Consider the following 22,449-nt stretch of genomic DNA (forward strand, 5'->3'; position numbering starts at 1 on the left):
AACTTACATGAACAACAAGACTGGCGCTCTATCCCGGAGGAGACAGTCGTCGGTTTCCAACTCATGGTTAGGCAAGCTGTAAGGGAAGTACATGCCCCACGGTCTTAAACCAATGGTAGCATGGACTGAGAACTCCTGGTTCGTTGAGACGGTGACTGTAGAATTTTGATCATATCCTGTCTTCTTTTCAAGTCTTTTCCTTTAGACTACGTGCAGGGTTTATGCGGGTTGTTCAAAGTGCAAAGGAAACTTGGACAGGAGAGCGTGCACAATATTATACTCTGATTTCCTGGTGGTGAGTAAAAGTTGTAACGTTTTCTAACTTTCTATCTATTTGTATTGTAGTCTATAGTTTCGTTACCCTGAAATAACTTATAACCATGTTACTGCAAATAAGCTAGATTAAGTTTCAGACATTACAGTCATATTGCGCAATGCGCCGTAAAACGCACTGGCACCAGACCGTTATTGTAGATTGTAAATTGTAGACAGAATTAATGTCAGTAGAGTGGGCTACATTGTGGTGTGAGGGTTTATCGCATAATTATGTAATTGAGGAATGCTTTTTTTCACCTTAGCTTTTGCCGATAAACTGGAAAATGGAATGGAAAAAGCTAAACGTTTCTTAATTTTCCAAGAGTCTATACGTTTCCCCCATTTTTCTACTGAAATCACACTGTCAGCAGTTCTCACCAGACTGTTTTATTTCACCTGAGTGAGACTTTTACCCTCTTTGATCATGTTTAAAAAGGCCCAATGTGATGAGCATCTAGTCTGTGAGACATAACCGTTCCTTCCGCACTATCCACCTTATTTCCTCCAGTTGTTTCACGAAGGTGTTGATTTGGTCAGTATTCAAAGACTGCATTAGGGGGAAAAAACATTAACTTTTATATAATGAAATAGTCTATCGGAGGGGCGTTGGCTGTAGGCCTATACATTCTCTGCATGCTGGTTATAAATATGACGGCTGTTTCTTGTTAAGATTTTTTCACTCTGGGGAGGGTGTGCTCTGTGGCCAGGGCATGTGCAGGAGCCTAAAAGGCACCCCTCTTAACAATTAACATTCTTCTACTGTTATTTTACTCTTCATAGGCTACGTGTTAGTGTGTGTGTGTGTGTGTGTGTGTGTACAATGCAGCATGTTAAGCACAGCGAGACAGAAATGTCTGAAAATCTGTCATCATCCTCAAACACACAACTCACTCAAATTCACTAATTTTCACACTTTTCCTCTCGTTTTCTCTTTCTTTCTTTCTTTCTTTCTTTCTTTCTTTCCTTGTCTCTCTCTCTCACTCATACACATACATATCTCAGAGAGAGAGAGAGAGAAAGTGTTTTCATACAGCACTCATGGTAAATACTAAGTGGCCAATGTAAGGTTCATATCTTGAGTATTCATTTTTAAAATAAAATAAAATTGTTATAGATTCCTAGTAATATTAGTACTAAATAAATGTATGTATGTGCGTCTGTGTACATCTGATCGCCGGGTGTGTGTGTGTGTGTGTGTGTGTGTGTGTGTGTGTGTGTGGGTGGGTGTACACTGCAGTCAGCACAGCAGGACAGAAATGCCTGAAAATCTGTCATCATCCTCAAACACACAACTCACTCAAACAAATTCACTCATTCTTTTCCTCTCGTTTTCTTTCTTTCTTTCTTTGTCTCTCTCTCTCTCACACACAGAGAGAAAGAGAGAGAGAAAGAGAGAGAGTTTTCAAACAGCACTCATAGTCTAAAATACTAAGGTACTTGAGTATTAATTTAAAAAAATAAAATACAATTGTTATAGATTCCTAGTAACACTAGTAAACAAATGTGTGTGTGTGTGTCTGTGTGCATCTGCTCGTCGTGTGTGTGTGTGTGTGTGTGTGTGTGTGTGTGTGTGCGTGTGTGCATGCATGTCTGTGTGTGTCTGTGTGTGTGTGTGTGTGTGTGCACATGCATGTATGTGTGTGTGTGTGTGTGTGTGTGTGTGTGAGAGAGAGAAATAGAGAGAGAGAGTACAAATGAAATTCATGGGTCCCTGAATGGCTTTGACCAACGTGCTGACACTCAGAATATCCCCGCACACCACAGACCACTACACTGACCACATCGTCAGGACTGGGTCTCAACTCATTGTTCAGAGTAATCCGAAAACATTTCCTTCCATGGGCCTTCCATGGGCCTTCCATGGGCCTTGAGTGGCTAAGAATAGTGGAGAGGAATGCAGAATGCAAGATAGACGAGGCAATATTTTCTCTATGTTGCAGTGTACTCTGGCTTTTCAAACACATTTTAATCTCTTGATCACTTTGTGTTCTTTAAAACAAATCAGGTTGTTCTTATGATTTTAGACTTTTTTTTCTGACCATGATATGCTAGTTTGAAACTCCTTTGTATTGTTTTTCACAACCATCAAAATCAGTGTTTTCATTTTTCCCTGTTTCCCCATTTAGATTTGACTGTGTGTCTGTGTGTGTTTGGAGTCGCTAAATTGGTACATCATCACAACATGGCAACAAGAATCAGGGATCAGGACAGACATAATTCAGTCATCTCGAGCACTGACATTCAGACAAGCTGAGCTGAGCTTGTGAGGAATGAAAGTGGAGAATAAATCTGAAAACAAATACACATGTTTACACTAACTATTATTTATTTATTATTTAGCCATTCAAGTGTTATTTAATTACTCCTGCAAGGGCTTGGGGGGTCATTTGAATAGGCCTCATCACACAGTCCACATCCAGCAGCCGACAGCTTGGTAAAGAAACCTATTATATGTAGCCTATTTATATAGTGAGCGCAGATGAGGTATTTCCCTCTCCTAAGGCTGCTGAGCAGTTGCACACCCAAGGCCAGAGAGTTTAGCGCTTTTAGTTTGTGCATTGTTTCCCCTGTCTCAAGCTCTTCCCAGATCGATTGGTTCCAGTCTGAGTGCGTGCGTGCGTGCGTGCGTGCGTGTGGAGAACATCGGAGAAACGTCAGTTTTCGTGCTTCCGTGCTTCCATAGGCAGTCACCCCCAACATCCCCCATTCTTTAGATGAATTCTGCCAGAGTGTTTTCTTTGCTATTTAAAGATGTCTGAGAAAAAGATTTGTACAAGTGATCCATGTACTGTAGGAGGCTCTTCTTAAGCCTCCCACTGGAGTAAGAGCATGTTTCACGGGTGGATTTCTCATTTCAGAGATCCTTCCAGAGGGCCTTTGGCACTGCTATTCACGGATTTCAGTCAGAAGAGAATATGTTGACATTGAAATCTGTTGAAATTTGATGTGCCTTCAGTGAGTCAGTGCATTACAGGCTGCCTTGTAAAACTGTATACCCAATTAGGTGTGAAATTAGCAGGAATGCTTAGTCATATAGGAAATGACTAATGGTTTTTGTGCTTGTTTGTGTGTAGTTTGGTTTGGTTGCATAGCTACAGGATGATAGAAATGTGATCATAGGCAATAGGCAAGTTGAAAGCGATGTGGTTTTGGTCCATCCCACTGTCAATCAAAAGAGTTTGTGTTAGCTTTACCATGCACAAGTTCAGGGATTGCTCACATACAGTATGATGGCACTATAAACATGAGGTGGTCTCCTCTAAGGCTGTTTGTGTGCACACATGCATGTGTATATGACTGTGCATATTATCACTTCTTAGACCTTATGTAGAAATTGTGTATATTATATTATTGTCTGCTGATAGATAAGATTGCTGTCATACGTAGATAAATACAGTCACTTTCTCTCTGTGTGTGTGTGTGTATGTGTGTGTGTGCGCGTGTCTGTCTGTGTGCCCATCTGCATATGAATGTCTGGATTATTGTAGGCCTAACTGTGAGACTGGTGTTGAGCAAATTCCTGATATTCCTCATTATCATTGTCCAAACAATTTCAGCATGTTTGCTTCACGGTGCCTTGCATGAACATGCCTTGTGCCGTCATGAAACATTTCTGTGCAGTTGCTACCCAGCTCTTATCTTCCACAGGGAAATATTGACAGGAAAGGGAGGGATACTAATGTGTGAGCCTTGTGTTTCACCGTTTTTGTGTTCCCCATGATGCAGTTCTCTGTCTGTCTCGCTCTCTCTTTTTCTCTCTGTACATCTGTGTGTGTGTGTGTGTGTGTATGTGTGTGTGTGTGTGTGTGTGTGTGTGTGTGTGTGTGTGTGTGTGTGTGTGTGTGTGTGTTAGAGTGAAAGAGAAAAAAAGAGAGCGAGAGTGTGTGTGTGTGTGTGTGTGTGTTTCTTTGCCGGTAGTCAGTCATCTGGCTCAGGTTCTGCCACTGTTCTCCAGCCTTCCTGCCTCCTCGATTTTCCCCACATTCTTGAGGGAGGAGATCATGCCAGTATAACACCCAGCCGAGACCCCCAGTGTTTTCCCAGCTGTGCAGCCAGACAGATTTGCACTCCTTGCCATTTCTCTTTAAAACTTATCACTCTGCCCCGAAGTGTGTTTGTGCACGGGTGCCTATGGGAATTGATGTCTTTAATTTGAGAGGCATGGGAGACTTTATTCAGCTCCTCATTCCTTACTTTGGTTACTGTAGATGGGGGAAAGCATTTGTGTGTGCGTGTGTGCGTATGTGTGTGTGTGCTTGCGCATCCATTTCTCCCCAATTGTACATGTGTGTGTGTGTGTGTGTGTGTGTGTGTGTGTGTGTGTGTGTGTGTGTGTGTTTCAGCTTTCAGTGAAAGACAGGCGTGCCACCAGTTGTATAGTTGTATAGTTGCATGATGTCATTCCCCATTTCTAATTTGGTCACGTCTAGTGGTAAAGAACAGCACCACACCCTTCTATCGCCTATGTTTAAAAAACAACCTCCCCAGTCAGACGGAGGGAAGAAACGGAGAGCAAAGGAGAGAGAGAAAGAGTGAGTTTGAAAGATGTGTGTGTATGGATGTATGAGGATATGTTTTTTTTTATGGTTTTAGAGGGAAGAGTTAGATGTTGTTGACGTTCTTGACTCTTGACTGTTCCCATGTCCCAGTATCTAACCTTCAGTTGAAGGTCTTGATGTGAATGACTTATGCACACAGGCACAAAGAAACGTGCCCATGGGCAAACACAGAGCAGTGGGCACCTTGCCAACTGTTTCCCCCGCATGCTGCATGCAAGAGTTACCCGCTCTCTGATTCAGCGATCAGATTAGATCGATTCGATCGCTAGATAGATCCAAATCAGATTTCAGCACTGCGAGGGAAGAGGGCAAGAGATTTTAAGGTGGCTTCCGTGACCATGTGTGATGTCAGTGTTGGCATGGTCCTGTCTTCCTGTTGATGCATGCCTGGGCTCTGTTGCATATTTGCGGGTTTCTCCAGGTAACAGGGGTGAGTGTTTGAATTTGTTCAGGGGAAGGAAGAGAGGCGGGTGGCCTGTTAATGATTTTGATAGAGACAGTGTCTCCTTTGCCCTCCTTTGACAGTGTTTCCTAGTGAGTCCCTCCAGCTGATCGACAGACGTGGATGGGTCTTGAAATAACAAGAGGAAACTTAGCTTGGGAATGTGTGTGTGTGTGTGTGTGTGTGTGTGTGTGTGTGTGTGTGTCTGTCTGTCTGTCTGTCTGTCTCAGGACATTGTGTAAGAAGAGAGAGAGAAAGAAAGAAAAAAAAAAGAAAGAAAAAGAAAGAAAGAAAGAAAGCACTACTAAAACTGTACAGTGCATTATTTCAGCACAAGAAATGAAAAGAAGAATGGTAAGAGCTTTGGGGTGGTGCTTTCATCACTGTTGCACAGGGACAGTGAAGTGGAGACGTAGCAGAAGCAGCAGCACAGCCTGTAAAAAGGAAGAAAGGGGAGAAAAAAGTGCAGGGAGGGAGGTCACTGTCGGCTGTCAACTCAGGAGGAGCCCTGAGATTTGAGAACGGATCTGGGGGCCTCCTCCCTGTGAACCATATCCAGGCCACAAAGAAAGTTCAGGGAACGGCGTTGCAAAACAGACACTGCAGGAGAGAGATCTGCCGTTACAAATATGAATCTCTGTAGTTCTGGAACTTTCTGCATGACATAAGACTTTAATCTGCCAGACTTTTTAGTGAGACATGGCATGTTGATGTTTATTGGCATGTTGATTAAATCAACATTTTAGAATATGAAGAATAAAGTCTTTTTTTCCATAAATAACTTGTGTATTCAGTGTAGACATGTTGCATTGTTAAAAAGAAATATGTGTGCTTATGCGCTGTGGTTGAAATGGCAGGCTTTTTAGTACTGTGGTCAGGCCTAAAGCAGTGGCCCACTTTCCAGACGATACTCACACATACACACACACAAGCACGCACGCATACACACACACACACTCATTTCTGGCATGTCTACAGTCACTCATTACAGTTGTAATGCAGAAATTGTACAAACAGCTGCTCTAGCACTCTACACTGATTAAACACGCAGCATTCATCCACAACCACAACAGAACTTCTTATAAGAAAGTCCATTTGGAACTCCAAATAGTCCTCTCATGACACATTCGCCACAACCCATTCTAAGAAACGTTTATAAGACCATTCAACCCTAACTGTTTAGACTGTGAAATATTTTGTCATCCTTTTGTGTTTGTTTGTTAGTAATCTGATTACGCTGATTGTGCCGATACTGTTTGTTGCTGTGTTTGTAGCAGAGCTGACAGGCATTCTTGTGTGGATGGTCTCATCCAAAACCAAGACATTGCAAGAGCATTCCATCGTTCACCACATAGCAATGCTGACATATGTGCAGGCATGTCTAGGACCAGATTCACACCCGGTGTTCGCTGACACACAGACCTTGATTTGATACTCCCCGCCAGTCATTCAGATAAATATGGAAACTGTGTCAGCTGAACGTGTGCAAAAGCAACATACACTAGACAGAAGCATTCCGCATTCTTTTACCTTTTTTTTACGGCTTCACTCTAAGAAATGGAAGTACCAGTGTGTACCTAAGTCGGTACAAATGCTTGTCGCTGGGGCAGTACCCTTTTGAAGTACAATACTGTACCTATGAATGCAGGTACATTTGTGTACCCTAGCCATCTGTACCCATCAAGGTACACTTGTGTACCTGCAATGACTAAAATGTACCTGTATGTATCATTATCACATAGTACCCTTAAAAGGTACTATTCTGTACTTCAAGGGTACAACCCCAGTGAAAATTTAAGGTGGTATAACTAAAATATATGCACAACCAATAAGTACATTTAAATGTTTATTCTGGGGGGATATTACACACAATACTTCACATGAATACAGGTACAATAAATGTTAACATGTTCATATTAAAAACACATTCATATCAAAACATCAAAATATCTTATATCCATATCAATATACATATTCACGTAAAACATGTTATGACTCTTAATGTAAGTGTAAATAATAAAACACTTTGGTTTACAATATTTTGCCTGAATAGCCACATTGTGTTTATACGCAGAAGGAAAAAAATATATTAATTTGCACGATAGCACTAATAACACCTTTATATGATCTATAAAATACCAATATTTGAGCTAGTAATTACTCCAACAAACCTTGTATGCTTTCAAGTTCATGTTAATACTCGTGTATGTGACAGTGATGAAAATACAGTATCTGCTTGCCATAACCATTACACGTTGCAAAATTAACAAAGTCCTTGCAGTAACTTAGTAGCTATGATCTTAGATCTCATTCACAGTGCATACACCATAGAATTGAGTGAACGATATGTGTGATGTAATGAGTCATATAGCGACATTTTAGAGTAGTATCTCAGAAAACAATGTGCAAGCCTTTGGGAAATATTAGCAAGCCTGTAAAAATTTACAATATATTGTTACAATGTTCATTACCTCACCAATAAATCAATCAATCAGAAAACACACTCCAATCCTTCCAATCATGAGGCGAGCCACTAAAAAGGCAAGAGTCTCAAAAGGCACCAAAGTTCAATTTCAAAAACTGGCAGAAATCCAACATATTCTTCAGGAGAGTGTGCTAAGTAAAGGTCAACAGCAGTAGAGGCTGCTGTTTTCCCCCTCTTCAACTTCTGTTCCTCTGCATATATCCACTTTGACTTAGACTGGAACCTTACTTGATCTACAGGACGTTCACATATTTTCAATAGCAGTGGTAGCCTCACCAATGACAGCAGGGGTTTTACATCTGTTGGAAGCAAAATGCAAACACAAACCTCAGAATAAGATTTTTTTCAACCACACAAATAAATAGCCTCAGACAGATTGTGTAAAATACCTTGTCTAATACATGTATGTAACTATATGAATCTGCTCACCTGGCATAGATCAGCGTTGAGTCATTACAAGTTCCATGGACCGGCTGACTCTCCCAAACTTCTCCTTACTCCTTTTCACCGTAGCTTCATGAACAAAAGCTGCCTGCTCCACTATGTGTTTGAGAGACAAATGCCATGCAATAGAATAATATAATTAAACAAAATGACACAACAATGAAATAGCACAAAGATAATCTTAACCAATATATAAATTGCTATTGGACAAAAAAAAAATCTAAAAGTTGTCTGTATTATTATAATTTGCATAATTTATTATGCAATACTTTTCTATATGTATTTAACATCAATAAGAAAAATACCATTACAAAAAAAACACCAAGTTGGGTAACTTACGTAGCCATTAGATCCTTTAGGAAAGGTAAGCTTACTTCCAAGTGGCCATGTTCTGCCTTGGTGGGTATCTGTGAGAAGGATTAACGTTAGATTTACTTTAGACCATTATCAAGCTCTGAGTAACTTCATAACATTATAGAATGGTTCTGAGTTGCTCCCTCTAGCTTCTAACTAGATAAGCAATGACAACCAGGATGTTCTGGTGAACATAGGCAACTCAACTAATTAATTTTCACCTAAACAAAATGACAGTGTTGAGAGTGATCATGCTTACTGCATGTATGCACTTACCAGGCTTCTTTCACCTGCACTACCGTTGATATTAAACCAGCCTTTCAGGGAAGTTAGCAAGTATGTATGGCTAACAGTGCTAGGATATGCTCATATATCTATGGGCTAAGCTAGTTAGGATAATGATTGCTAGTGAAAGTTGGCTTTAATGGCTTCCACAAAAACTTAACATTGACATGGGAAATAGTAGATAAAACACACACACAAATCATTTCCTTACCATTTATCACGATAGTCATGCATTATTGAAGGAGTTTGAACTCCATTTAAAAATATCTGAATTCATAGCTAACCTAGGCTAAGTTGCTAGCGAATGCTAATGTTAGCCTTTAAGCCAACAATCTGACTCCATTACTGTAACAGTAGGCTATTTACAATGTACAAACCAAATTTTGATAAATTGCAACTACACCTTACCTCTGAATAGCTTTGCCTCCTCTTCCACAAAGATTATTCCATCCTGCACATGTGTTTTCTCACACCAAGCTCCTCACTGAAAGTTGCTCCATTTCTTGGTGAGTGAGATGAACAAAGTTGAGGGGGAAAATAACGGTTGCTCCCGTCCCGAATCTCCTCCCCCAACAACTTTTGAGTGACAGGCCATGTACTTTTTGTACCCTTAGGTACAAATATGGTCCCTTTGCGAAAAGGTACATTAATGATCCAGGAACGGTACATATTAGTACTTTAGGGGCTCAATTTTGTTCCCTTTAAGGTACAGGGTCAAAAGTTGTACCTAAAAGAACAAAAATGTACCCCAACCGTACCCCTATGTTATGTTGACCCACGTTCTGTGTCCTTTACTGCCACGAATGACTTCATTTCAAATATGAGAAGAAGTTGTTTTGACTGATGAGGGAACCCTTGGAATTACCATGTGAGGTTGAAATGGATTTAGCACTGCCTACTAAGTTGTTCACAGTTGTTCAAATTTTCCTCACGGGATCAAAAGAGTATATACCTGACCTATCACTCACCCAAATTCAATTCAGTCTGTCCTAGACAGATTCATTTGTGTGTGGTTGCTGGACATGAGAGATGACACTGAGACCTAATTAAGATAATAAATCCAATTTGAAAAACAAAAGGACAGATCCTCCCCTGGTATCAGATGTTGTATTGAGCTTGAAATGAAATTACTGAGTATTGCTGCAGCAGAAGTCCATATCTTCCTTCCTATTGGTTTGCCCATGTTGTTGCTTCGTAACCAAGCCCTTGCCATTTCTAGGCATGGATCAGACATGTGGAACGTATCGCACAGGAAGATAGCTTTGTTACCAGTTGCGATTACGCAATACCTGTCCAAGCTGCTGTGTCTTGCGCTAATGTTCCTGTTCTGTGAAAGGAAAAGAGGAACAAACACAGTCTTATCAGTAATATGTCCGAGCAAACATATCGCACCATGGCTTCCTAGGGCGGTCCCAACGGCACGATGCATTGTCAGGAGCACAGAGCCCCCTAGCTTCTTAAGTGTCTTTTTTCCTCTCTTTCTTTCTGTCTTTGGTATGTCATAACAAGGATAGTCTTACTTCGCCAGTCTATGTAAAAGCCAGACGTTATGTTATGTCTGGCGGATGTAAAACTTTACTGGTAAACCTCAGAATTACAGTGTAAATGGCTTCTTGTCTCCAAACAATTGCTTCCCTTGCCTTCCTCTCTCTGTTCCTCTCCCTCTGTCAACCCCCCCCCCCCTCTCATCCCTGTGCTCTGTCTCTGACATCTGACTGACATTCATCCATTTCCAAATAAGATCATGTTACTATGTGTCATAATCCGGTCGTGCATTGGCCGTGTATTGCCTAGCAACCCCTTTCTTCCGTTCAGTGCTTTGGCCATGGGTCACTCATATACACACAGAGCTTACTCACTGATGCCGCACCCTCTCTCCTGTACCCGTGGTGACTCTCTCTCTCACAGACACACACACAGGTCCAGACGCCAGCCCTCCCAGTCTGCAGTCATGACGGACCGCTTCGACTGTTTCTACTGCCGCGACGACCTGAACGGCAAGAAGTACATCAAGAAGGAGGAGAAGCCCGTGTGCATGCGCTGCTTCGAGAAGTTCTGCGCCAACAACTGCGTCGAATGCCGTCGCCCCATCGGGGCTGACTCGAAGGTAAGGAAGCTGCAATCTTCCTGAGTGGCCATCATAGCCACTGGGGAGTTTGACCGTTGGTCTGTGATCCAATAACAGTGCTATATTGGATCAACTTTGCTCTCATGTCTCTCAATGTTGGTCTGTATGGACAGTGCTCGTGTATGGATCTTTGTATGGACCAACATGGTTACATAAAATAAGTGAATTAATTAATCTCCTATTTTATCAAAGCTTTGTTACAAGTTGGTCTTCACTGCATGACTACATGATAGAAATGCTGAGGTTGACAGACAAGTAGCACATCTGTAGTATCTCATATTCATCCTATGATTAGATACTATAATGCGGTTACCCACAGTGCTGAGTTCACTCATCCTTTCTTCACCCTTCCCCTTCCACACCAGGAGCTGCACCATAAGAACCGTTACTGGCACGAGGCTTGCTTCCGCTGCGCCAAGTGCTACAAGCCCCTGGCCAAGGAGTCCTTTAGCACCAAGGATGACCGCATCCTGTGTGGGAAATGCAGCTCCCGCGAGGATGCTCCACGTTGCCATGGCTGTTACAAGCCCATACTGGCAGGTGAGGTCCCCAACCCCTCCATGCCCCCCCCCCCAATAACTTTTCATACTTGTTAGTGTGTCTCTGTTTGCTATGAAATGTTGTTTAGGTGATGCATCTAAAATCACAAGTTGATTGATTGGTAAATGTTTAGAATCACATCCATGTAGAATCAGGTGTTGATTGGTTGGGGGATCTTCTATCTGACCATCTATTTGTGTTGTTAGATTAGATGTGTTGTTCTAAACCTGCAGAAGCCAGGTTTAAGTGTTGTCAGCATTTATTTGACACATTTCCAAAAGGCACTGCAATGTGAGCTCCAAGCACTGTGATGCCCCATGTGACTTTGGTAAATATTTGTTTGAGCGGTTCAGCTGGTAACTGATTGTGTGATGCAGCAAATGCTTAGGTGACATCAGGACGTTATTAACTACTCCAGTGACTAAATATCTATATTATTATCATGTCTGATAAGTATAATGCAATATTTATCACTTCAAAGAATGACCCCACTGTGCACCTGCAGGCTCTGAGAATGTAGAGTACAAGGGCAACGTGTGGCATGAGGAGTGCTTCACCTGCTACCAATGTAAAAAGCCCATCCGCTCCCAGAGTTTCATGACCAAGAACGACAATGTGTACTGCACCCACTGCCATGAGAGGAAGTTTGCCAAGCATTGCGCTAGCTGTAAGCAGGTAAACTATTTAAAACTGTCTAAAAGGGGGAAACTCTCATCACCTCATTGCAGTATTCAGCTCTACATAGCTGCAAGTCAGTTTGCAACTGGGGAAGACCTTGTCATGAAGTTATACCAGCATATACATGCTTTTTATTCAACTGTTTATCATGTTGGTTCTTGTTTTGCTTGTTAATTTGTGAAAACGTGTGGTCCTTAGCTATCAGCTATAACTGATTGGGACAATGCTGGATTTGTAATAAATGTAAGTATTGAGGATGCTCTAAAGGCTGTATTTATTGTCTTCCCAGCCCATCACCACTGGAGGCGTGAACTACCAGGACCAGCCCTGGCATTCAGACTGTTTTGTCTGCACCAAGTGCAGGAAGCCCCTGGCTGGGACCCGCTTCACCTCGCATGAGGAGAAGCCCTTCTGTGTGGACTGCTACAAGAGCACCGTGGCAAAGAAATGCACAGGATGCAACAATCCTATCACAGGTCAGGAGGGTAGAACTACTCACACATGCGCATGCATCCACACACACTACATTTATAGTGTCTCTCTCCTTTGCTCTTTCTCTCACTCTCTTTCTCTCTTTCTCTATATCTCTCTGTCACACACACACACACAACCCCTCTCTTTCTGATGACTATTTTCACAGTATTGATCATTTTCATGAATCATTATTACATACAATCGTTATTCTTGTCGCCTAGGGTTTGGTAAAGCCACAAACGTAGTGAACTACGAGGGCGGCTCCTGGCATGAGTACTGCTTCAACTGCAAGAAGTGCTCCATCAATCTGGCTGACAAGCGCTTCATCGCTGAAGCCGGCTCCATCTACTGCTCCGACTGCGCTAAGAAGCTGTGAGCTCAGGCTGAACTGGACCAGAGGCCCTGACCTGCCTTACAGGATATGGTGCAATCATGTATAGAATATCAGTGTCACGCTTAACAGATGTCAGTCCTTAGTCGTCCAGATGGGGTTTTCATGTATCATATAAAGCTTACTCTGTGATTTAGGTACTGATCATGCCTTCTGCATCTGAGATATGTGTCTCTGTCTTAATGCAATAGAGTGTCAAATGTATGTTATCTTGCCCCTTTATCAAACAGTGTTGAATGGATCACTGTTGTTTCTCAGCAGAATCATTGAATAGCCTTAATCTGTACCCAGGTTTTGTGTCAGTTTATAATCGTACTGCACTGAACCTAAAAATCAACTTTTGTAATTGTCCATCTCAACCTAGCCAGGACAAATTTTGACCTTTCACTGATAGTTTAATTGAACTAATGGATGTTTCTCAGTATGTGCCTTATGTATTATGAGATAAAACTGTAATATAAAGTAAACCTCTGATTAGGCCATGATTTTTTTTTATGAACCTTACAATAAAGTTCAATAAACTATACTCTTTTTATACTGTATTATGCTCTTCTCTGGCATATTCTATGAAATCCATGAAAAATTAGATGAAAGAAGAGGTGGATGACAAGTGAGTGACGAGACCGACGTTAGAAAGGCTGGCAAGTTTACCTGTAATCTTTTTGAGTCCGTTCATTGTCACAAAAGCAAAAATATCTGACTTGTACAACATTAGTATGAACCACACAGCAAACCAAGGTGAAAACGTGGCAAACTGCACTTCCCTAACTCACATTCTTATCAGCTGGTGTCTCCCTTTATTCCACACAACATGAGCTGAGTAAAATTGCCAAAGTAACCAAAGCAGACTCCCAGAGCAGCTGTGTGCATGCCACCTAGTGCATGCTTTAGAAAAGCACATTACAATCTTGCAATTCACCCTTTTAGACACAGAACAATTTTACAATTTTGCATTATCTTAATGAACATACTGTATTTTTTTCTGTTGGGCATGTTCACACATGTCAGTAAGCTCACAATGTATCGTCTATTTTTAAATATACGGGGTCTTTCACCAGATCATAACACACCGTGTCTATGACAAGTTCCTCAAGGTCAATATGAACATACTCAATTATTATTGTTTTCTTACTACCATGTTTTCAAGCTTTAAAAAAAAAATCTATTTTGTCTAGATTTCTCATTAGATATTGTCAGCCATAATGAAAGAAAATTAAACTGTGTTTGCTATGCTATGGGTTTCACCATGAAAATCTTGTTTTCACATATATAGATGTGACAATCTTGTCTTCGTCAAATATTTGTCCAGCCTTGCCTCAAATCTAGGTACACAGACTAATGCACATAAACGCATATCATTGCAAACACAGATTTATGGGTGGATAGAGACACACGTGTGAATGTACACAACGGGGGTGTATGTTCAAAAGAGGAAAGGGATAAAAAGGGAATACACACATAGCCTAACTGGAGCACCAACAAATGAACACACAAACCCCCAAAGGTTCAATATTAATAAACCTGCTTTTTAAAAAACAGTGGTGTAGTAGTCTACGTGGTACGCAGGACTACGCAGTATACCCACTTAAAAAGCATCACCATCTCAGTATACCCACTTAAAATAGGCAAGGATACGTATTTTGGGGTTGATAACAGTATACCCACTATACAGCTAACTACTACATCACAGTATATCCACTACAGCTAACTAGACTACACCACTGTTAAAAATCACCCATTTAATAATCTTATTATTATTATTATTATTATTTTATTTTTTTCTTAAACTTATTTTACTTTTATGTTTGTGTTTGTTTACATGCACAGGACGATGCTATTGTGACAATCAAATTTCCTTTGGGATGAATAAATTGTAAAAAAAAAAGCATTTCTTCTTTATTAGAGGTGGCACTAGCCATAGATGTTGTGTGAGGTGCAATTCAATTCTCACTGGGAAGGACCAGGAGGCGTGGGAACTGGACACACTAGGAACCCTGGCAGGTGGAACTCTGTCCATAGCACACAGAGCTCACATGACACATCCCTGCAGCCAAATGACAAAGCTGTAATGCAAAGGTGCTGTTAGCATTATCACTGGATTTAATCTACATAAGAATCATCAGAGACGGGACCACTTGGGTGAGTGAAAGTAACTGAAATGTACAATGTTTATACAATTTACAACTTTTTACACAGAAATGTTAGTGTCTATTAACAGACATTTCATGTGAAAGTATTTCATAAGCTATCAACAGTATTCCATAGGCTATAACAGTCCATGTTCTAAATAACTGTTTTATCTGATGTCTTGGATAGATTTAGAAATTTCAATAGAGCAAATGAAGAGAATAATTTGAATAGAATGGAATATTTTAATTATGTCAAATGAATGTTTGTGTCTTGGGTTTTGCTGTGCAATGTGTATGTTTTTTTATGTTACAAAAGCCTTAGTAGGCACCTTCTAATTTCTTGAAAGAGTATGTGTGTGTGTGTGTGTGTGTGTGTGTGTGTGTGTGTGTGTGTGTGCGTGTGTGTGTGTGTGCGTGTGTGTGACAGAAATGTTTAATCAAAAGGACTTGTAAAAGTGTTGACCCCATAAAACCTTTAACATTTTAGTGGACAGGTGAGGTCTGTTGGTTTAAGATCTTTACAACATTCCTGTTGTACATCTCAATTAACCCGGGAGCAAACAAGTACAGATATACAAACCCATCCGCAATGATACTGTAAATTCATTGTGATTTTCCATTTTCAGTCAATTGATCTTGTAATAGGAATTGTTAAACTGTAAAACAGTCAATTTTCCCAGGTGATATAGAAAAATAATGATAACAAAACCTTCTTTCCCAGGTTGATGATGGACAAAGAAACACAAATTTACTCAACTTTACTGAGTATTTTAGTACTATATGGCACCTCTCTTATCTATGCAGGTACAGTCCCAGTGTTCTTTACAGTTACATTACATACAGTATATTATAGTTACAGATGAATGTTTAATTATCAGGAGTAAGACATTGCATATAATACCATATCAAGATATCAATGAGCTCATAAAATTGAGTATTTTAGAAACTATGGTCATGCCACCTCCCTGACCATTATGGATTCTTTGTACCAGATCCCGCCAGCTTATGGGGGAGGAAGGTGGATTTCATGAGATATGGCTGCACCCACTGGGAACTGGCCCACTCCATCCCGAGCCTAAAGGGACTCAGTGTCTGTGTGGAAATCCAGAGATCCATTTTAACTCCACAGTGGACTGTGTTCATGTACAGCCACCCTGGATTAGGCCATGTGGATATCGGCCTTAAAGGGAGAGATAACGGCCTTACAGGGGAAAATTACCTTCTCCTCTGGCTTTTTGGCAGAGTGTGGAGCACAACGTTTAAAATACGCCTCAACACCTGGTACTCTGTCTGCATCACCTGGTCTGAGGTTGCACTGTCACCGCGTCTCTACATCAACGGAAATTCTGTCGATATCTCCTACAGTGGAGAACAGTCAGGGACTCATACCGGCAACTACATCGTTGCAGATGGCCACTTGACCCTGGGCGCGTCGCATTTTCTCAATAACGGCAAGATGCATCTGGAGACAGGAACAGACTTCCAGGGGAACGTGACCCTATTCCGCATGTGGAACCAAGAGCTTCCGGTCAGCCAGCTGGAGCAATGTGTGGACGGGAATGTGGTGAGATGGATGGCTAAGGACTGGCACACTCACGGCTGTGCCCCTGTTGATGACACCGAACACCAGTGTGGTGAGTCAAAAATTTCAGTCAGTATGGTGAATGACATCCCAGGTCAGCAGAACTACAGTATGTGGCCACTATGTTTGATATGCATGTATGACCATTTTAAAAACAGTGCGCATTTTTGCTGAAAATGCTGACTTTTATCAAGTAATATGGCAGCTTGTATCAATACAAGTACATTCTAATTTGCTTAACATAAACATTTAGCTGCATTCTTTTCTCTTATTTATCTGAAGTGTGGTCGCTGTATGAAGTCCATATGAATGTTATGATTTATCGATGGGACACCCAAGAGACGAATGAGTACAAAGCAAGAGATCTGGTCCACAACTGGGTAAAAGCACAAGAAAGCTCCACTCATTTATTACTGTTATTAATGAAATAATCCATTTAGTAGTTGTAATGAATACTTCTTCTTTCAATATATTTTACAGGTAGAAAATGTTCTACCACCCAATATGTATATTCATACAGTGTTGGTCTACAAATTAGAAAGGTATTGGATTTTTTCCCCTAAGAGATATGTTGACGTAAATTTACATACATTTAATCAATTAGTTAAACCTATTTCTTTTTCTTTTAACAGAGATAATACAACAGGAGAGAGTACTGTGCTGATGGTAATTTTCTTTTTGTGTGTACCACATCACAGTACACAAACAATGTATTTGTTATTCTCATTATTACTATAAGAACAATGTATTAATGATTCTCAAGGTATGATTTATTTTGTATGATGATTCTCTTCAACAGGACAGTGAATCAGTCATGGTTATACCAATAGAAAACCAGTAAGCATAAGCCCATTTGTTGTTCACACACACGCACACACACACACACACACACACACACACACACACACACACACATACACATACACACATACACACCAACACAAATGTATGAATTTAAAGCAACACCAAAGAACTTTTCCCCTGTCACACGCGTTCTATTTGTTTATCGAACGGCTTTGTAAATAACAATGTCCATAGACAAGGTAGAATTTGTTGCATGATTTTAGTTGTAGTTTCTTATGTCTCATTCCATCGAACTACAGATCCGCTACCCGATCTGGCAAACTTACATAGTGCGGTTATAGCCGATAGAGGGCCGCGAAGTGAATGCAGAAGTGCCGTTCACCCTGTTACGAGTTGATGAACCACGGAAAATTGAATTTTTATGGAAACATTATTTTAAGGTACAAAAAACTTTGGTGTTGCTTTAAGGTCTTTCCAAATACCATTATAACACACAATGATGTCACTCTTAATTTCTGTCTAATTAGTCAACTTTAATGCATCTACTGTACACATGGAGGAAATTAGGCACTGATAGTGCCACACACACACACGCACACACACACACACATACGTTATTAAATTACCCATTTTATGTGTCAAGAAATTTGTCTTTTACTTGATGTCAAAAGGTTTGCATGCTTGGTGTACCTGAATGTGATTCCTGGTGCTGATGTCAGCTTGGTCCAGCATAAGGTGAAGTTGCTGTTGCAGAATGAGCATTCTGCCGATAACATCGTGCTGTTTCCAGTCCACAGCACCATCTACATCAGCCCTGTGGGTAAGTAGAGCTGCCGCCTGCTGAGCAATCATAGACAGTCATTACAGAATAAAGACAAAACGGTAACACTTTCTATGAAGGTTGTATTTATAACGCCCTATGAATGCATTCATAATGTTTTATAAGGTGTCTATAAAGCATTGTAATGCTCATTATTACCATCTATATGTATTCACAAGTCATCATAACCAATTTCGTGATGCATTATGACAGCTAATTATGAATGATTATAATTTTAATCTGAATAATGCATTATAAATATGTCAAGATCTGCCTACTCACTTGTCAGTTTTATGATGCATCATAACTACTTTGCTTTGCTAAATGCGTATAGTGATGCATAAAGAGTTTTGACTTCTACTGTAGTCCTATATATATCTATAACTATAAGTATATGTAATAAAGTTATAATAATTTATACATCTCCCTATAGCACACAATTATAAACAGCTATGCAATATCATAAGTGTTATTTGTCAGGTCTAAGTAAAGTGACAAGAATATGACCCTATTATTAACAGATATAAGTTCACTGAGTAATTAAAGGGTGCAATGAACTAAATATCGAGTCTAGCATCAGAGGCGGACAGAGTACACAGCTTCATTACTTGAGTAAAAGTACAGATACCCTTTGCTAAATTTTACTCAAGTACAAGTAAAAGTACAACAGTCAGATGTCTACCTAAGTAAAAGTACTGAAGTACTTGTTTTTAAAAGTACTTGAGTATCAAGAGTACCTACATTTTCTAAATATTGCTTTACTACTGCCACAGTGCTTACATTTATGTACAGCATGGTCCTACATGGAGTTATGAAAAATGTTAATGTTAATACCTTGGAGAATGTAAAAGGAATTGAAAGTAAAGTACCATGTTGCCAGGGATGGGCAGTATTTCTAATACATGTATTTAAAATACGTATTTTCAATACAAAATACTATTTTGTAATTGAAACACTTGAGGCGAAAACTATCATTAACTTGTTCAGAAAATTGAAATAGTCTGGCGAGGTGGGGCCACAGGTTGGCACATTCCCGGGATGGACCTGCTGCGTCTTCATCCATTGTTTCGTCCATGGTTTCGTCTCTTATCTAAATCTGACCTTGGAGTTAACTTTGGCAGAAAGCTGAAGGTGATTGCTGATAGGCTGTCCCAATCAGTGGCGCCTGCACAATCCAATCACGTTTGAGAGGGAAACAACAAAGATTTTTCTTTTTTCCTTTTCTTTTAGAAGAAGTAACGGGTACTCACGGTTATGGATATAAATGTAGTGGAGTAAAGAGTACAATATTTGCCTCTCAAATGTACTTGAGTAAAGTCATGAGTACTCCCCAAAAATGATACTCGAGTAAAGTACAGATCCCTCAAAATTGTACTCAAGTACTGTACTCAAGTAAATGTACTCCGTTACTGTCCAGCTCTGTCTAGCATCTTTACCCCATATGCACAATATTATAAATCACTATGTTAATGTCATAGGTGTTATTTGTCAGCTTTAGGTAAAGTAGAGCAAATGAGGTGTTGTTATAAATAGATATAAGGTTATTATAAACAAATATGAGGCACAATGAAATGAGAGCCTGGACAGTAAAGACAAAAGGAATGACAAATGAAAATAAAGTGAACTAAATGCATTCCTTTTGTCTTTACTGTCCAGACTCTCATTTCATTGTAGAATAATATGGTCATATTCTTGTCACTTTACTTAGAGCTGACAAATAACACTTATGATATTGCATAGCTGTTTATAATTGTGTGCTAGGGAGATGTATAAATTATTATAACTTCATTAAATACACTTATAGTTTTAGATATATATAGGACTACAGTAGAAGGCAAAGCAAAGTAATTATGATGCATCATAAAACTGACAATTGAGTAGGCAGATCTTGACATATTTATAATGCATTATTCAGATTAAAATTATAATCATTCATAATTAGCTGTCATAATGCATCATAAAGTTGGTTACGACGACTTGTGAATACCTATAGATGGTAATAATGAGCATTACAATGCTTTATAGACACCTTATAAAACATTATGAATGCATTCATAGGGCGTTATAAATACAACCTTCATAGAAAGTGTTACCGACAAAACTTTGACAGGAAGGTATTTATGGAGCTACACAAACTAATACTGGGTCTTGTGATTGTGTCCTCTAGAGTCACTCCCAGTGGTCACCTTAGAACCTCCACATGTAACCACAATGTCTTCTCCCTTGACCAGTCCAGCTTTAGTGGTGTTGACCACAGCCTCTACAACTGGTAATGTATCTGGATAAAGGGCTAAGCAGGAAAAAAAGATTTACATCAATACTTTAATGTGTGACTGCAAATATGTGTTCTTGTCAGTGTCTTTGGCTCTTGACAACTGACTGCCTTGCAGATTTTTACAGATAAGTGCAGCCCTGCTTCTTACAACAAATTAATCTGTCACTTTCAGGAACGTTTCTTCCCTCGTCTATAGTCACAGGCTCTAAACCAGGCTCAGTGACATCTTCCAAACCAGTCCCAACTTTCGCCTCAGGTCTGTCTACTATCACTGAGAGTTCTCCTTCAGGTTATTTCATGCTTAAAAAGGTGGCCTTTTATTGAAAGTCATTTCCAGGCCATATTCACGACCACACACTTGTCCATGTTTTAGTCTGCATCCTAGTCCAACAATAACATCAAGCAAAATGACTCATTAAAAAAAAACTACATTTGAAAATAACACAAAGTTAGAAACAAAATGACTTATGTAAAATGATTTTACTGTATCATCTGCTAAAAATTAATCTATTGCAGTGATATAATAATAACTATGCTCTTTTGAACCATGGTCCAGATCAAACCATGAACTCTTCAGCTTTCACCATCCCATCTCTCAGCGTCTCCACTGAAGGCACTGTCTCAGGTAGGTGGTCAGCCATCTCAGTCTCAGTCTCAGGTTACAGTCGAGGTTCAGAGGCAATGCAACCTAATAATAATTTTAGATTTAAAAACATACATGATATTTCTTGATATTTGTAAATTATTATTTTTTTGGATTATATCTAAAATGCTATTTATTTGTTGTTCTAATGAAGTTCTACATATATGTCCTACAGAGAGTTTTTTCAAGGTTGATCTGACTGTCACACTCGCTGGATCATCCATGAAAGCAGAGCAGAAGATACAAGCTTGGGTATTATAAGCAACTTTCAGAGTTTCATGCTATGCTTTATAATAGGGTATCTCTAATCCAATTAATTGTCCTTGCAGATCAATGAGACTTTAACGAAGGAGAAGATGTCTTTATTGAACTTCGAGTTCTTATGGAAGGCTAGTAGGTCAGTTATGTTTTGAGTCCGACGGTGTTGACTATTATCTACTTGTACTAGAGTTATATTGATCTATTTGGCCATACTTCTATGATGAAACAGCTCTGTGTAAAAGGTCATGTTATATTCATATGGCTATATGTGAAATGCATCTCATTTGCAAATTGATTGCCTTATCTCTTTATGGGCAATAAATTAATATGACTTTACAAAGCAATTGAAAATAAAATTACGTCTGATGTCGTGTGTTACAGTTTGACTCCTATTGGGAACGGACTAAATAATTCAGAACAAGTCAGTATGATATGTTCATTATTTCACTTTTTAAGCATGCAATCCTCAATGGTTGACTATGAAATATGAAACTATTCCTAAAACATAGGAATGACGATTATTATCATGATTTTTTGCCTGAAACCCACCTCTGATATTTCATCTTCATTCATGTGCTTTGCAGTCACCCCTCACCTCTCGTACAAGGTACGATGGAACTCACATGATGGAGTCACAGACAGTGATTCACTCCTTACTAAACTAAACAAGCCTCATGCTATGTGCATAATACTCCATCCTCATGTATTACACTGGTTTGATTCAAATTGCTTCTCCACATTTTCTATGAGTTTGGACAGTCACAACTGCCGGTTCCAAGTACAAGCCACAACATCCTCCACCATAAACGAGACCATAGACCAGATCCGCAACTCTCTGGA

General features: G+C 39.8%; 1 protein-coding gene and 1 long non-coding RNA gene across 2 annotated transcripts; one reads left to right on the forward strand and one right to left on the reverse strand.

Moving 5' to 3' along the window:
• The first annotated feature begins 15 nt into the window (after positions 1–15).
• On the forward strand, positions 16–13,621 carry fhl1b (four and a half LIM domains 1b). Its single transcript, XM_076274791.1, has 6 exons — positions 16–295; positions 10,793–10,991; positions 11,378–11,552; positions 12,058–12,227; positions 12,520–12,706; positions 12,926–13,621. The coding sequence occupies exons 2-6, from the start codon at positions 10,836–10,838 to the stop codon at positions 13,078–13,080; spliced, it is 843 nt and encodes a 280-aa protein (XP_076130906.1). The 5' UTR covers positions 16–295; positions 10,793–10,835; the 3' UTR covers positions 13,081–13,621.
• LOC143112531 (uncharacterized) lies at positions 7,150–9,676 on the reverse strand. The gene is made up of 4 exons (XR_012984779.1): positions 9,293–9,676; positions 8,585–8,652; positions 8,231–8,341; positions 7,150–8,100 (listed from the first exon to the last, which is right to left on the reverse strand). It is a non-coding gene; the product is annotated as an uncharacterized LOC143112531 (long non-coding RNA).
• Positions 13,622–22,449: the final 8,828 nt, after the last annotated feature.

This window comes from Alosa pseudoharengus, unplaced genomic scaffold (genome assembly GCF_046254945.1).
Source record: "Alosa pseudoharengus isolate Yale_2024_CS ecotype anadromous, Long Island Sound unplaced genomic scaffold, YU_APseudo_1.1 YU_APseudo_1.1_scf_8, whole genome shotgun sequence".
Lineage (NCBI taxonomy): Eukaryota > Metazoa > Chordata > Actinopteri > Clupeiformes > Clupeidae > Alosa > Alosa pseudoharengus.